The following is a 16,334-nucleotide window of genomic DNA, read 5'->3' on the forward strand; positions in this document are numbered from 1 at the left end:
GTAGCTGAGAGATGTCTGCGATCGTGCTCTGGGCACACAGACAGAATATTGTGCTCCTCTTTGTCGACAAAAGTAGAAAACTGTCTTGTGCTTGGATAGGAAAAATATCTTTTTGCAAAAATATAGATATACATTTGAAAAAGGAGGGTAGTTCTTTCCTTCAAATTGTCTGCTATGGATTCCCAAACTAAATCTAAAGCAGCCCATCTTCTCTTAACATTTGAAGTCTCACAGAATACTAAAACACCTTCTGCACACAATAACCCACGTGTACATCAGCTGAAAAATTCCCCATACATCCTGCCCAAATCTGCCACTAACAGTCCGGACCTCTGAGTGATAATGTAATATTCAGTAAAGTACAATTATATCAAAAAATTACTTATTTCAGTGAATCAATTCACTAAGCTAAACACAATAAGCAGATTAATTACTCACAATGATTTATTCAAGCCTTTATTTCTATTAATTATGATAACTTTCTGCTGACAGCTGATAAAAATATGGAAATTGAGATTAGAATATAAAATATTTAAGACAGAAATGTTGGTTTTGGAAGAATATGTTTAATACCTGCCTAAAGGTCGCTATTTTCAAGAAATGCTTTTAATCTGACAAAGAGCCTACTGAAATTTACTGAACTTGGCTGTATGCTCTCACATATACCACAGTAATAATGAACTTTTTATATTGAACTAGAAATTGTTCTTATCTATTCTTAAATAAAAAATAGTTTTCAATTTGTTCTTTTTGTTTCTCTTATAAATCAATAAATTAGACATCAATTTCAGTCTACATAACGAGGTTATGCATGTAACTTATCCCTCTAAAGTTTTGTTTTCCTTACCAATAGGTGGAGCTAAACAACAATTAGGCAACCGGAAATACGGCGACTGAAACCGTCTTTTGCGCATGCGCATTTCTAGTTCTTCCTTTCCGACACTCGAGCGAGAAGAGACAAGATGGGCCATCAGCAGCTCTACTGGAGTCACCCGAGAAAATTCGGTCAGGGATCCCGCTCCTGGTCAGTGACAGTCTCGTCGATTTGATTATGACCTAAAGAGTTAATTTAGGTTATATTTGTGGCTTAGTTTGGATTTTTTTCTGTGTTAAAATTGCATTCAGTTCCGTACCGCATGGGCGCTAAGGCTGAGCCAATATGGCGCTCGAGGATGTAGCTTCCTATGCGTTCAGAACCACAGCCAAACGTTAAAACGATTTCCCTACCTGTTGACAATTTTAAGGATTCAAAACTGCCATCACCGTTGTAAAATAGTACCTCGGTTGCTTGTTAGCTGCTAATTGAATGCTTCGGATGGACCTCATCGTTGTTTGTATTGACAATAGTAAGGATGCTCTGCTAAAGGAGTGCTAAATGCTAACCGGCTACTAGCAATTTTCTACCGTATTTACTGACGCGTGCTAAAGAAGATCTCTAACGAAACAAGATCAATGAGTTAATTAACTCTTATTTCGTTTCAGCCGAGTGTGTTCAAACAGACATGGCCTGATCCGTAAATACGGACTCAATATGTGCCGTCAGTGCTTCAGGCAGTACGCAAAAGACATCGGCTTCGTAAAGGTGAGTAACATCTTCTTGCGACCAAACTTAGGATCGCGAATAAATATGGCTTTTTGAGAGCGTCTACTGACTTGTAAATATATAACGCAAACAATTATAGTTTTTTGTACAAAAAATAAAAAAAATCAGTTGTTGATGGAATAAAGATATAGGCTGCTGTTTAGTACTCTACTTTTCCAGTTTTCATGGGCAGTTGTCTTCCACAGTGATGCTGTCAATCATCTCACAATCCCATTTTTTTTCTCTTCTCTCTTTCAGCTGGATTAGATGTGCTGTGCTGACATCCACTGGCTAAGGACAGCTGGCTAACATGGAAGAAATTCAACACTTCTAATAAATGCTTTTTTTTTTGTTCAACCACATTGACCTGTGTGGTTATTTGGTGACTAAAAATGTTCTTAGAAAATATTCAAACGTGGGCTTAAAAATTAAAAACTGCAAGTTATTGTCTATTTTAAATCTATCTGAAAATGAAGTATTTAAGAGCTGTATTCATGCAACCAGGCCTGAATACAGATATGTTAAATAAATTTCGACTGAAATTTTTACTTATTGATCCTTACCTAGGGAACCTGGCCCCTTGAGATATGGCCAATTAAATGGTGCAAATCTATTGTAGACTTAAATTTTTATTTTTGCAGTTATATAAAAAATACATATGTAGTGTTGCTTCTGTGAGCTTAAAAATTTAGTTCTGATAAACTTTCTAATTAATTTTTTTCTAAACATCCCCATGGACTAGGTTAATGTTTACCTATGTAACAAAAATCAAGGGCTTTAAAATGTACTGCTCTAAAATTCACACTTCTAAATTATGTTGGATTTATTTGAAAATACAATAGCTGCTGTATAAGTGGATGCACAACTGTATCATCGGAGGTGTTTTGGGGGAGAAAAAAAAACTTGTCAGGTGTGAACAACCATGAGACCACTGCACTGGTTATTCCACCAAATACTGATTTCTGAACTCTTCCCGAGTTGAAACATTATTGTTGATTCTAAACGAATGTGAATTTGTTTCTTTGCATTATTTGAGGTCTGAAAGCTCGCATCTTTTTCGTTATTTTGACCATTTCTCATTTTCTGCAAAGAAATGCTAAATTTTGGCTTGGTATTTCAGACATGTCAGTAGTTCATAAAATAAAAGAACAATGTTAATTTTACTCAAATGTATACCTATTAAAAGTAAAATCAGAGCGACTATCATTGTAGGTCTCAATTTTTTCCAGAGCTGTATGTATGAGGTAACCATAAGTTTGCAGCAAGAGTCTGATTTAACATTTCTTTAAATAGCCCTTTAAAAAGTATTGCTAAGCTATTAAAAAGTCATGTGGTGCAATTAATCAACCCATCTGTACATCTAATTGAACTAAACTGCAGACTCATTTTGAAGCCAGCGTGCATTCACATTCAAGGACAGGGAACATACTGGGATTTTGTTCTGCTTCAAAGCTAATGTTTCCTGATAAGTCTCCTACAGGGAGGGCTAATTGGCCAGTAACTCATGACTTCATTGTCCAAATCTGAATAACCTTCATGTCATCTGTAATAAGGAGGGTGGGCTTTTTAAGTGTGACCAAAAATAATCTTGGGTAGGATATGATGGAAGTATTTAGCCTCATTTTGCCTCAACTTCCAAATAGAAGGTGAAACACTAGAGGGCAGCAACACTTCATGTTGATTTAGAAGATATTTATGACATACTGCTATTTGGAAAACTTTAGTTGTACTTTTATTTTTTTTGATGTACAAAATGTAAATTTTGAAGCCCCTTCCCTTTTGAGAAGTGAAACATGAAGAGTCCATGAAAAACAGCACTTTGTGTTGGACATTTAGGTCTTGAGCTATGCAGTATATCAAACTCTAGACTTTTGGCTTTATATATTAACAGGAAAGTCAGGTGATGGAAATGCCAAAACTTTTAAGACTCAAGGATTATCCCAACAATCTTTATTATCAGGGTTCAGATTGCAGTTTTTAAAATGCAAGAATATGCTTAAAGTTTTAAGACTAGTTTATGTAGCGTCCCAACTTATTCCAAAAGCAGCAGTGAGGTAACTTAACCAAGTGAGTAATAGAATAAGAAATGTAAGAAGCATCATAAACTGGAGTCATATCGCCTATAACTGACAAGAAAGCTCAAGTTGATGCTTCCAAGAATCCGTGTCTCTCTTCAGGAAAGTCTTCAGGTCACTTTGCAATTCAAAGAAACGCTTTGTGTAAGCGATCTCCAAACTGCTTCATTAAACTTCCCCACGTGTACAAAGGGAGCACCACAGTTACATCAAAATGCTGATATCAAACAATAGGATTATGCAACAAGTCAGTCACAAATACAAACTAAAACTGACAACAAAGGAGTCATCGCTCTATCAGATTAGAGTCTACAAATGGGAGAGGGGTGCACACTGAAGCCTTCGAAGCTTTGCCTTGTTGACAGAGTGACATTTCGGATCAAATCTGGCTCCGGCATATGGATTTTATGAATGCTAAAATATGCATGAGGGAGAGTGTGGAGTCGGGAAGTTCCTTTTAAAGTGTGGCTGCCGCGGGCTGGGCTGTTGGGACAGATGGAGCTGATCACACAAGTGCTGCATGTTGCATCACATCATGGAGGCGGATAGAAGGTGATTCTTTGATGTTCAGTTTGGCTGTACTTTTTTTTTTTTTTTTTTACCAGTTGCATTAATGCCCTAGTTAAGCTGCCATCTCAGGGCTGCCAGGACAGGCAACTGATGACATTTAGAAGGTTTGTTTCATCCAAACTCAGCAGCGAAGGCTCTTTGTGTCAGTTTGCCGCAGTAATTGAGGACCAAATTCTGCCTAATGTTGTGTTATCGCTGCATTTCCCAGCTTGCGTGGTGCACTTATGTCGATGCTCTACTTCTGCGGTGTGGTTTCAGCTGTCAGATTCCAAAACGAGCCAAGTATGTTGTCCCAAGTTTTTCAAATGAACAAAGGAAACCAAGTTGGGCAACTTCTTCCACATAAATGGTCAATAAACAGCAATTTATGGAGGTCGATCGCATAAGCAGAATTTGAAGAGAAGGGCTGGTGACGCAAGAAAACTAGCCTGAACCAAAAGAAATGGATTCACTTTTCTGATGACAAAACAGTAAAGCAAGAGTAACATTTGCCAGCAAAATATAAAATGAGTTACCCCAACCTGGCCTCTCAAAAATAAATTTACATTAATGGGTGCCAGTTTTTCAGTGGAGAAGAATAGAATACATAATGTGGCTCCCTTCAAAGATCTGTAAATCCCTTCTCTAGCTTTGAACATCTATAATAATGGTCTAATAAAAGGAACAGCAATGGCTGACAACTTTCCCGTACTGCCACAATAAAACACAATAGAGCTTGAGAGCAAACAACTGTATTTTAAGTCAACAAATAATTTAAAAAAATAAAAAAAGTCCTGGATAAGCCCCCATTTTGCCACAACTTGAGCAAAAACTTATGCTGAGACAAATTCAGTTCCAATTCAGTAGTGTTTGTTACTATATTGGCCCAAAGCTTAAACTTCCAATGAAATGCATCAGAGCTTGAGACTGTAGTGGGAGAAAATGTAGCAAAAGTTCAAAGGATGGTAATATTTTTGCAAGGTGCATCAAAAACAACAAGACATATATAGTGAGATAAACATCATGCCATCCTTATTAAAGATAGTTTAAATCTTTAAATCACATTAACTGAAAAGAGCAGTTTACAGACCTAGACAATATATATTATCTGGTTTTTCTGCAGCATTACTGTTTTTTTTTTCTTTTACTAACATGTATTTTTAAGAGTTTATGACCCCAGGAACTAATTTTCCCCTGCAGAATCCCTCCCCGCTTCCCCACAATCTGATTTGCGCAATGTCCATTCTTTTTTGATGAAATCTAGTTTTGCAGTAGTTAATCAGAGGCTGTTTGTGGCCAACACAAACCTCCTGCTGAGGGAAAAAAAAGGAGACTCTTGAACCATTTACCACTGCATTTTCAAAGTAGGACAAACAAAAAAGCCTATCCTTTCAAGTTAATCTTACAAAAAAAAAACACCTGAATTTGAAATAGTGCATCTTGATGAAATCTTTTTTTTCTGTCTGTTTCATCTTTTATACATTACAAAAAGTACATATTTTTTTTATGTTTTCGAGATCATCAAACACATTTTAATATCAGGGAAAGATGAAATGTTTGTTAAATAAATTCTTTCAATAAGGCAGAAAAATAAGTCTATCCAGTCATACATGACAATACACCTGATTCTCTGTTAGAACATGAATTAAGTTCAGTAATTCAGGCCTGATTATTGTCAGAAATGTACAGTTTGAAAATCTCTTCAACAGAACTTGTCTGATGCATAGACTATACTTTAAGATTTGAAAAAACAGCTAATTATTCTCCGATCTGCATAATCAGACACTTTATTCTGTTAAAGAGATTTCAGCAGGGCACTTTTTTGTCCAGAGGAAAATGAGCAAGTGCTCCAGCACCACCGAGTGTCAATCTGCGCACATCCCTGTCCACAAACTTAAAACGGGCAAGGTCTTGATGTGATGTTTTGGACTTAAATTTAATTGAGATACAGTGGTGTGACCTTAAACAGGAAGTTTATGCTTAAAAACCCTCTAAAAATGTTTGAATGAAACCAATTCTGCTGAGAAGAGTGGGCCAAAAATCGTTAGTTATGTTTAAAAACATAATAATTGCCAGCTGTTTAACTTTTCACAGCAACTGAGGCCGCCAAGGGTTGGACAGCTAGATCATAGGCGTAGGTGGAAATAACTTTAGATTGTATTCATTTTTGTTTGAAATTTTGTCTGATAAAAAAAAAAAAAGCAAATACAAAAGTCTTTTAACAGACTCTTTTGTTTTAGCTCTTTTTAAATGAAACCATTAAAACTGAGCTCTTCCTGACAAGGGTTGCGAGTAATTTTAGTAATGTGGGTTAAAACCATGTACAACTGCCAACCACGGTACTTCAACACAGCTTAAGGTGTTAGGAAAATCCTGTCTTATAACGGCTCTTTACTTTCGTGTCACAATGAGTGAGCTCCGTCTTTACAGACAGCATGAGTTTGTGTGTTATGGGAGCACTTTAAGAGCAGACAGTTAGATGACAGCAGCACGAAGACCCAGTTTGTTATCCATATGTGACACGTGTGATGCAACAGCTGTGTACGTTACAAAAGCCTCATCGACGCTCTGGCTGACTGGCTGACTGCCAGGTACAGCGCCCAGGTCTCCCCTGTCCGTCTCCTGGATTATGGCGAGAAGAGCAGAACTGAAAATGTTAACAGCGAGCTGTTGGCATGGAAACATTCCACTGAGTTTTACCGGCGTCTGATTGTTAGGGCAAGAGGCACTTCTCGCTGCAAGGTTCCTCAGAAAGGCTCCAGGCAAACATGCTGCTCATTCATTGAATTCTAACCGAGTGCGATTATTGCTGACCCAGGGACGGCAAAGAAAAGGAAAGTTTTAGTTTAAAAAAAAAAAAATTATTATTTCTTTTTAATGAAAATGGTTCAGTTGCTGGAGAGAATGGAAGAACAAACAGAAAGTTTAATTGAAATAAAGGAACCAACAGTGCAGGCAGGAACAGCTCAGTCTCACAGTGAAATTATGCAGCAGCAGAGGGGCTCTGGAGCAAGCAGTTGAATTTAATAAGCATAGAGCCGACTGACTGACTCTGTCATGAAAGAGTCCACACAAATGGAGGCAAAAAAAAAGGTCTCCTTCGGTTATAGCCGACACCTGATCACATCAGGAAGCCCACCGACTGGTGCCAGTAATGATGGTTAATTTTAAATTAAGTGAGCTTTTTTGCCTAGCAGGCACGCTTTGCCAAGACTTTTATCCGAACCAAAATACTGTCAGTGTTTCCATCTACTGTGAAAAAGATCAATTACGCTAGGATGTTTTTTTTTTTAGTTATGTTCAACGAAGGCCGACATCCATTCAATTTTTGTCTCTCGTGGATCAGCAGGCGCACCGGATCCACACGGTTTGCTTAGAAGTGGTGCTTTTTCACTTTTGACTTCTGCTTTCAGATGTGAACCAAACTATTCTCTCTAGTTCGAGACAACTGGGAGCTGCCCAACACGTCCCGCTCCCGGCTCAGCTGTCGTTTGCTTAAAATGGAACTTTTCATGTGACAACACCTTCCTTTTTTGTGGTGACAGCTCAAACACGCGATGCTGAAAGGGCCTGATGTCGAATGTTAATGAAGATGTCACTCCGCAGCTGATTAGACTTAAGAAAATTACAGCAGTCTATCAACAAATGTAGCTAAATATACGCAATATTTTTTCTCGCTTATGTCAAAATGCGGAAGTATTTATTTTTGAAACATTCTAATAGATATAGTTCTACTTGCTTTCTGTTATGCAAGATATTCCTCCAAAGATTTTATGCTGTATCTCTTTTTTTGACTGAGAGTGACTCAAAAAAAAAACAAAAAAAAAAAAAAAACTTTTGCTGTTGAATTTTGCTTGACTTTTAGTTCAGTGCAGACAGAAGGTCTTATCACGAAGCTGTTCAATCTCGAGTCTCTCTCTTGAGCTTTCTCGGGTCGGTAATAAATCACCAATCAAGCTGGGGATATCATAGACACACGTGAGCTTATAAAAGATGAAGCTGAAGGAGGCACAGAGAGGAACTCAGCAGGATCAGCGTACAGTAGAGAGTCACAAAGAAAAGACACGATTAATGATTAATCGATGGTGTGTGACACCTCTTTATTTATTTTCTAGTAAAACGTCCATTGAAGAAACTACCCTTGGGTAAAGTCGCTGCACTTCAATGGAACCAGTCTAATGTGTGATAATGGTAACAATTATACACCCGGTGTGTTTTAGAGTTTTTTTTTTTTTTTTACATTTCACCAGCAAGCTGGCTGCACGGATCATCTCTAATGATCTCTAATGTCCAACCCCAAAGGTGCAAAGGCATTGCACCCTTACATAAATCAGCCAATGCAGGGCTGTAACTACAGCGAAAATCCTGTATCTGAGTATTTTGTGAAAAAAGGACTTAGAAAATGCTTTAAAGAAGATATAGTAGTAGAAACAACATTGATACCGAAGCAAAGATTAAACATATTCAGGTGCCTACCTTGGCTCTCACCGGAGTTACATGACACCCAACCACCAAAGAGTTAACACCTTGATATTCGTCCCTGCAGGTTGTGTGTTTGCTAGCAACTTTGCCAGCAAGTTCCCACCTGAGACTTGAGGAGTATTCCCTGGCCTCTTGTTCTACGCTTTGTGTTTTATGATTAAGTCTTACATTTTACCCATTTGTATGCTATATTTCAGCGCTGTGACGTATCCCGAAAATTTGCCCGTGCTTGGGGCCGTATATTTTTGTCCAAAGTTTGACTAAATCTGGCCTGGGAATGCCTGGGGAGAGCTGCTGGGGGAAGGAGGCATTGTCTGGGTTCCCCAACTGAATTTGTTACCCCTGTGATCAGACACTCAGAATGAAATGGATGGATAAATGTGAAGAAATCTGATTTCTCACAAGTAATTTAGTTTAAGCCTTAATAATTATTTGAAATACATGCTATCTAGCCCTTATAATTGGAAACATTGCGATCGTTCTGCGAGGAAGGCTCATCAATGTTAGAACAGCGTAAAGGCCAAGACATGCTGGTAACGTCAATTCCAGCTTCAACTTCGCAGGTTAAGGAAGCAAACAATTAAACAAAGCCGCAACAAAAACACCAAGAAACGTCAGCAAACATAAAAGACTCAGACAAGAGAACACTAGCGGGTACCGTATTGCCAAAAAGTTTGACATAATGAACCAGTGAGGACTGGACGAGAAACAAGGCAGCCCTTTTGTTGTGGATTGTTGCTCAGGGCGATTGCAAATCAGCAAAATGATTGCATTTTCCCAGCTCAAGACAAATTAACTCCCAAACAAAAGAAGGACAAACTAAAAATCCACAAAGGAAGCGTAAAGAATTTCAGAGACTCAACCAGAACAATTTATCTCACAGCGGCGCGACAGAGATTCTCAGCTATAACAGCTTTTGCTATCGCACCGGATTCCTAAAAGCAACAGAATGAGACAGAAAAATTATCATGCGGGAAAAAATAAAAAGACTGAAAACACTTAAATTATGCAGCTGTAATGCAAGCAACAGAAAAGGTCAAACAAGCAGGGCTGTGAATCCAAATTACCTCCCTGTGTTTAGAGTTCACGCCTTCAGCACGAACAGGCCGGAGAGCAGCATTATCGACCCACGAGCTTCAAAGGCTGTGTCGTGTAAACACGAAATGAAACACTAATTATTAACACCCCGGATGACTGGAGACTTTCACACCTCTCACCACTTCCCAAGTTCAGTGAAGGCACAGAGTCACAGGAAAAAGCTTGTGCTTACTAGACGCGGGGCTCGACTTGAAATTCTTATTTCCTCCCAGTCGGGCTGACAAAGAAAAAGTGAAAGTCTAAAGCTACCTGTGAGGGCAGTGTTGTCTCGTAGTTGAAGACGGAAGAAACAGAGCGAGCAGGCAGGCAGGCAGAAAGCTTTTAGACCAAACTTGGTCTAAATTGAACCCACCGTGCTACTGGAGCACAGATTATGACTGGGGCAGAAAAGAGAAGCAGCACTAATCCTGGCACAGAGGGAAAACTGCTTTCATGTACCTAAAGAGAACATAAAAATCAAAGAGTTAACACCAGTAATGTTTTATCAGATTTCCCTGGTCTTAGTTGTCTCTCGTCTCTTCGTGTATCTGGTGTATGCGTCCGTGTTGGATTGCGTCTGCGGTATCAAGACTCGTGATTTTGGTACGACAACGAAGCTGATCCTTACAAGCGGCGTAAACGTATTTTGAAGCAAGAGTTGAAGTCGAACTTCCCTGTTCTTGTCGCCGTGAACCAGTGGTCCTCAAAGTCCTTGAGGGCCGGCATCCTGCATGTTTTAGTTCTCTCCCTGGTTTAGCGCACCTGGATCAAATGATGGCTCATTAGAAGGCCTAAGAAGCACATTGACATGCTGAAAAGGTTGTTACTACCACCAGGTTTTGGGGACCACTGCCGTAAACTAATAAATTCCTCGCAGACAACATGGTCACAGTATCACCAGAGCAGCACAATGTCCCGTTTGTTGGGCGATCCTCTCAACAGCTACCTTTTTAGCTCCCATACCATGGAGAATTTCCGAAGCATCGCGATAAACGAGTCGCATCACCAGTACGCGCAACGATGACAAATCCGAATGGATTCCTTCCGACTTCCAGTCAAAGCGGAAACGTCAGTTCAGTTCACTGTGGTGACTTGCAGGAAACTTGCAGAGGTCAGTGTTCATTTCAGCTTTTGAACGACTTGAGATTTGTAGCCAAGCAGAGCACAAGTGCTCAGGGGCAGCTGGGGGAAAAAAGAAAAAAAAGTTCCCTCATAAATGGGAAAAAAAAAGACCAAATAGTGGCATTTAACAGTCTGCAGAGAAATGGTGTCACACAGACCCTCATCTTTCCGTCCTCCTCAGGCTAAAAAGAATGTGATGTTCCATCTGTATTGTAATTTATTTCTCACACAGGTCACCGCTCCGCAGTCGCACCACATACTTTATTTTAGAGGGTGGTCTCTTGCTATCATCTCCTGTCACAGTCATGCACTGGTGCAATATAAAATCTACCTGACTGCACGAGGTTTATTCAGACTTAACGCCTTTAAGTTACCAGATATAACTGTGGGCCTTTATGAAAATACCTGCCAACAACCGTGTTTGTCCGACTCTATTATACACCGGTTTAATTATGAACCTTTAAATTCTCTGCCAGACTTTCACACCCAAATATCAGAATCTCTGTGACAGGAAGCGAATTCTAAAAATAACCTGTACACACTTGATGAAGACATGATCAGGATGTTTGATTTCCTTTTATTTATTCATTTTTGCAAATGCAACATGTATTTGGTGAGTGCCTCTCTGCAGAGATGCTCCCTCTGAGTTCTTGTGAATTGTTCCAGATGTTCGAGATGACGAGGGAACAGCTGCCTCCTGCTGATCTGATTAGCAGCCGCTAATTCTTTCTACTGTGCCTCCAGTTGCGAGGTGTCTGTCTTCGCCGTGCAGCCGTGACACGCCCTACAGCCGAACCGGCGGAGCTGTCACAGTTCCACCTTAAATCCGGGAAAGGGAAAATGAACTGTCACAAGTGTTTGATCGGTAGAAGTGGCCGGTAAGACTTGTTGATCTTGCACCTTGGTTTAATTTTTTTTTTCTCAATTTAAATACTTGAGGGAGGGAAATGTGGATAACATTTTCAAGGACAGGACAAGAAATGGAACAACCCTGCAGGATCAGAGAGAAAGCTTGTTTTGGGGGGGAGGGTGGGAAAACAGCAGCCCACCCCAGTTTCAGTCGCTCTTATTTATTTTTTTATTAACCCCCTCCCCGTACCTCGAATAACCATTTTGCCTCTGGTTAAAACACTCAGAATCTCTGCAGACAATCCAACAGGTCAGAAAATGACTAACATTAAATATGACACACAGTCCTTATGCCATCACTACAGCCAGTCATTCCCCCCTCCACCCCTAAGAGTCAGATTAAGGATGGTGCGGGGCGGACGCATGCATTTTGTGCATTTGAGTCACTAGGCTTCCACCGTTTCCCACATGCTCTACTTTCAGAAACAAACAACAAACCGCCGCTTCTTGACATGAAGAGGCGCACTCAAGTCCGGGGTCCGTCTGCATATTTTTAAGGTTGATGATCTTTGTCCCGGGATGGAAAACATGGGTAGTTGGCATTCGAAATGCAGATCTACGGCAGTCTCACTGCAGGGCGTTTCACAAAGCGCCAACATTTACATACATCCTTGCTAAAGTGATCAAAAACCGTGTTTAACTTTAATGTTGTTGCGATTTTCTTTAATAGACCAACACATGGCAGTACATTATTGTGAGGTAGAATGAAAACGACACATTTATTTTTCTGCAAATGAAATCTGAGAAGTTTGATTGACAACATTCATAAACAAACTTTACGAAGGCAAAGCAAAAGTAAGTTATGGTACTGTTGAAGTTCAGTTAGATTATAAAACACTGTCTTAGTCTTTGGACATCTCATTGTCATTATACCACATTGTACCAACCCCACTATAGGACATGGTGATGGCAGTGTCATGCTGCGGAAATGTGTTTTTTTTAGTAGAGGGCTGAGATGCTGGAAGAAGTTAAATGTAGGGAAGAAAACCTGTCCGACTTGAATGTGGGGTGGATATCCACTTTCCACCGGGACAGCAAACGTCCATATAGAGCCACAATGAAATGTTTTTGGTCAAAGACTTGGAAATTGCAATTTGATAAGAATTTATTTCTACTCTGGCTGAGGATGAACTATTCAGCCTGAAAAAATAAACAATTACATTTAAATCTGCAAATGTGCAAAACTGGTTAAAATACATGTGCAGCATTAAATGCAACGGTGGGTAATTCTACATAGAACTGACTGGGACGTGAACAAAAAATTCATGCCACACTTTTCAGATTAACTTTAACTTTAACGTTGTTGCGAGATATATATATATATATATATATATATATATATATATATATATATATATATATATATATATATATATATATATCAGTAACGTGAGATTCATAGCTGGTGAGGCACCGATTTAATAATCGGATTTATAAATCTAGACCCCCTACATGTTATTGTTTACATATGGAAATTTCGCGCATGCAAAAAGACTATTCTTTAACATGTGATGCTTAGCCGCGCCGCAGAATAATTCCGTTATCTCAATCAAACTTAGACATGTAGATATTATTAATTTCGTGCTGTGCTTAACAGCAAAGGGAGAAACCGTTAAAGCACAACTCAAAACCAGGTCTTTCTCGCTCTCTGTGTCAGCGCAGCTACTGTATGGCTAACTCACTGTTACCGTCTCTTACTCTGCAGTTGTGGAGTCACAATGTCTGGGATCATGAGCGCCCCCAGCGATGAGGCACGAGAACTGCCTGCCTCACCTCTAATCTGTTCTCTGCCGTTTCTGATCGCTCCTCAGCACACGAAACATGTTACACACACAATTGGTGACAATAAAAACACAGTACATTAAATACATAAGCTAAATTATGGAAAATCAGTTCATACATTAAAGGTTTTTAACAATTTTATTGGCGACGTACAGACAGGAGGAGCATGCTCTCATAGAATGGCAACCGGTGCAGTTAGCGAGAGGTTGTGCAATCCGAGGAGAGACTCAGCTCACTGCTGCCTCACCGGCTTCACCTCCAAGCATTTGAATGGGAAAATGCGAAAATTCTGTGATTTTGAAGAAAAAAAAGATCAGATTTGGTTAAATTAAATGAAAAAATAGGTACTTTATAGTACAAACCACAGGTTTCATTTCTTTCAACACGGTTATTCAATCTTTTCTTTTGGTTAATCAAATAAAATCCCAATACAAGAAAATTTGTGAAAATGTAAGCCCAACTGTGAGGGATGTTAATACTTTTGCACAACATTGTAGATACCAAACCTCTCTTAAATTGTGATCTCTATCTTACAGATTAGTTCTCGTAAAGAACTAGACTTTCTTTCAGCAATATATAACATTTCACACTAAAGCACTTTATATGATCTGCAGTTCATGCTCTCCACAACCTTTGAACCCTCGACTCACTTTGCCTTTCCAGATATTACTTACCATACAGTTTTGCCGCCTGGAGCTATACATTGTCTCTCTCCACTAAGTTCACCGTCTGCCACTTTATCCAAACTTGCACACTTCTCGGCTGCGTGCTATCTGCTGTCCTGCGATCCTCTCCAGATTCATTGATCCCGCCCCGTCCGCCCACCAGAGGATCCGATACCAGTTAACATGATGCAGAGTCCACATATTTGCAGGCCACAGTCTATCAGCGGGCCGCACTCTGGATGTGAGTGACTGGAAGTGATAGCAATCAGTTAGAGCCAGGCTACGATTGATCAGGTATGTGTGTATAAACAGATAGTGAGATCAATGGAGACAGACAGGCCAATGGAAAGTCCACGTGTTTATATAAGCGCCGGTGAGTGACACCAGATGTTGAGAGGTGTTATAGATTAGCGCTAAAGCCTCGACTTTAGCTCCTCTAATTAGAAAAAAAAAAAAAAAATTGTCTGGAGTGTCTGGAAATTGTAACATCTAAAATATTTATCATGTTAAAATAATAATAAAAAATTGCAATATTGGGAAGTATACATTTGAATAAAGTTGGTTATGTTTTAATCAAATGCAAAATGTGTTTTAATGATCATCTTTACTTAGTCTCAATTTTATTTTTTATTTTTTTGCCAAATCAATGAGAAATTACCATGACCAGAAGTCAATGAACACTGGACAACCAGCTGGTGTAAGTAACGTTGGCATGTTCTCACAATTGCTGTGCATCTGCTGAGCTCACTATACAAGCTACTCAAACGTTAAAGGGTTAACGGAGGAGCCATGTCGTGATGACTCCCTGAAGGCGGAGTTTCAGAAAGAACAGGAGTTTTTAAAGAGACAGAGGCCCAAATTCAACTTGCAAAGTAATTTTTAAAGTCACATTTATTATACATAGCATAGCAACTCAATTGACTGTGCCATAAAATTGCTCTATGTGCCTGGTAAATACAAAAAAAACTTCCCCTTTAAGCATATTATTCTACACCAAACAGTTAAGGATTTTTAAGTTTATTGAAAGGACTTGTTTGTTTTCCATTTGTGGAAACAATATGTTTTCTTTGATAAATATTAAAACTGACAAACACCAACACCATATATATACAAAACCACTGCTGAGTCTAAGATGTCTCAATAAAATGAGATCTGACCTGGCATTCAGGTATCGCGATGCCAGTAAATAAGGCAGCTGCTAGAATAATCATTCAACTATAAAGTCCACCTTTGAGGATTCGCGTCGTACGCCACACTCGGGCGATCGAGACATTCAGGTACCTGCTGATCATGGGCTGCAAAAATGGCTTGTGTGGCGGGAATGAAAGGTAGGACCTGCACTGGAGCGGACAGCAGAGTGGGATTCTGGGAGTATGCTTATCTCTCTGTGTCAGGGTCAATCAGCATCTGTCATGTTTACTCCTAAGGCTGCTGGCTGACTGCTCTATTGAGGTCCTCCGTATCATTCACCTGTGAGCTAAAAGAGAGCACACACAAAAAAGAAGAAAGAATACAAAAAAAAAAACACACACACAAAGCGCTTTGTTGCAGCAAAACAGACCTCTTTATTTTTTCATCTCATTGTTTCTATATTCGTCTCCATTTTACTATACTTAAAACGTCTTATGGGCAAATTTAAACATTTTGACACGTTATATCTACCTCTGTGTCAGAGGGTACCAACAGAGGTAACCAGAACAATGTATTAGAAATTGCAAATCACCGAGGCAGTGATTTGCACCGGCGTAAATTTTGCACGTTGTCCAGGCAGAAGGCATCGTCGTCTTTTCTACGCCTTTCGAAACTTTCATCTGGGGACTGCGTTCACACAGATAGCACATCCAGACACTCGCTGGAACAATAACCCCAATCCAGTTTCATGCTAAAACCCGGCAAAATTTCCCATTTGAATGCACGGGGATTACGCCCTCAGATCTGTTATTATTGCGTGCGCTGCGTGAGTGTGTGTGTGTTTGCAGAGCGGTGCGACGAAGTCCAAGGAAGGATGAACGAGAGATTTGAGGGAGATTCTTGAAATGTCGCAGGTGAAAATGTCAGCCTGCGAGGTGGAGAGGAGTCAAACTCAGCAAG

General features: G+C 39.6%; 1 protein-coding gene across 1 annotated transcript; it reads left to right on the forward strand.

Moving 5' to 3' along the window:
• The first annotated feature begins 868 nt into the window (after nucleotides 1-868).
• Nucleotides 869-1,939, forward strand: rps29 (ribosomal protein S29). The gene is made up of 3 exons (XM_008398390.2): nucleotides 869-1,024; nucleotides 1,483-1,582; nucleotides 1,841-1,939. Exons 1-3 carry the CDS (start codon nucleotides 963-965, stop codon nucleotides 1,847-1,849), a joined length of 171 nt encoding a protein of 56 aa, XP_008396612.1. The 5' UTR covers nucleotides 869-962; the 3' UTR covers nucleotides 1,850-1,939.
• Nucleotides 1,940-16,334: the final 14,395 nt, after the last annotated feature.

Source organism: Poecilia reticulata, chromosome 21, assembly GCF_904066995.2.
Source record: "Poecilia reticulata chromosome 21, P_reticulata-male-v2, whole genome shotgun sequence".
In the NCBI taxonomy this organism is placed as follows: domain Eukaryota; kingdom Metazoa; phylum Chordata; class Actinopteri; order Cyprinodontiformes; family Poeciliidae; genus Poecilia; species Poecilia reticulata.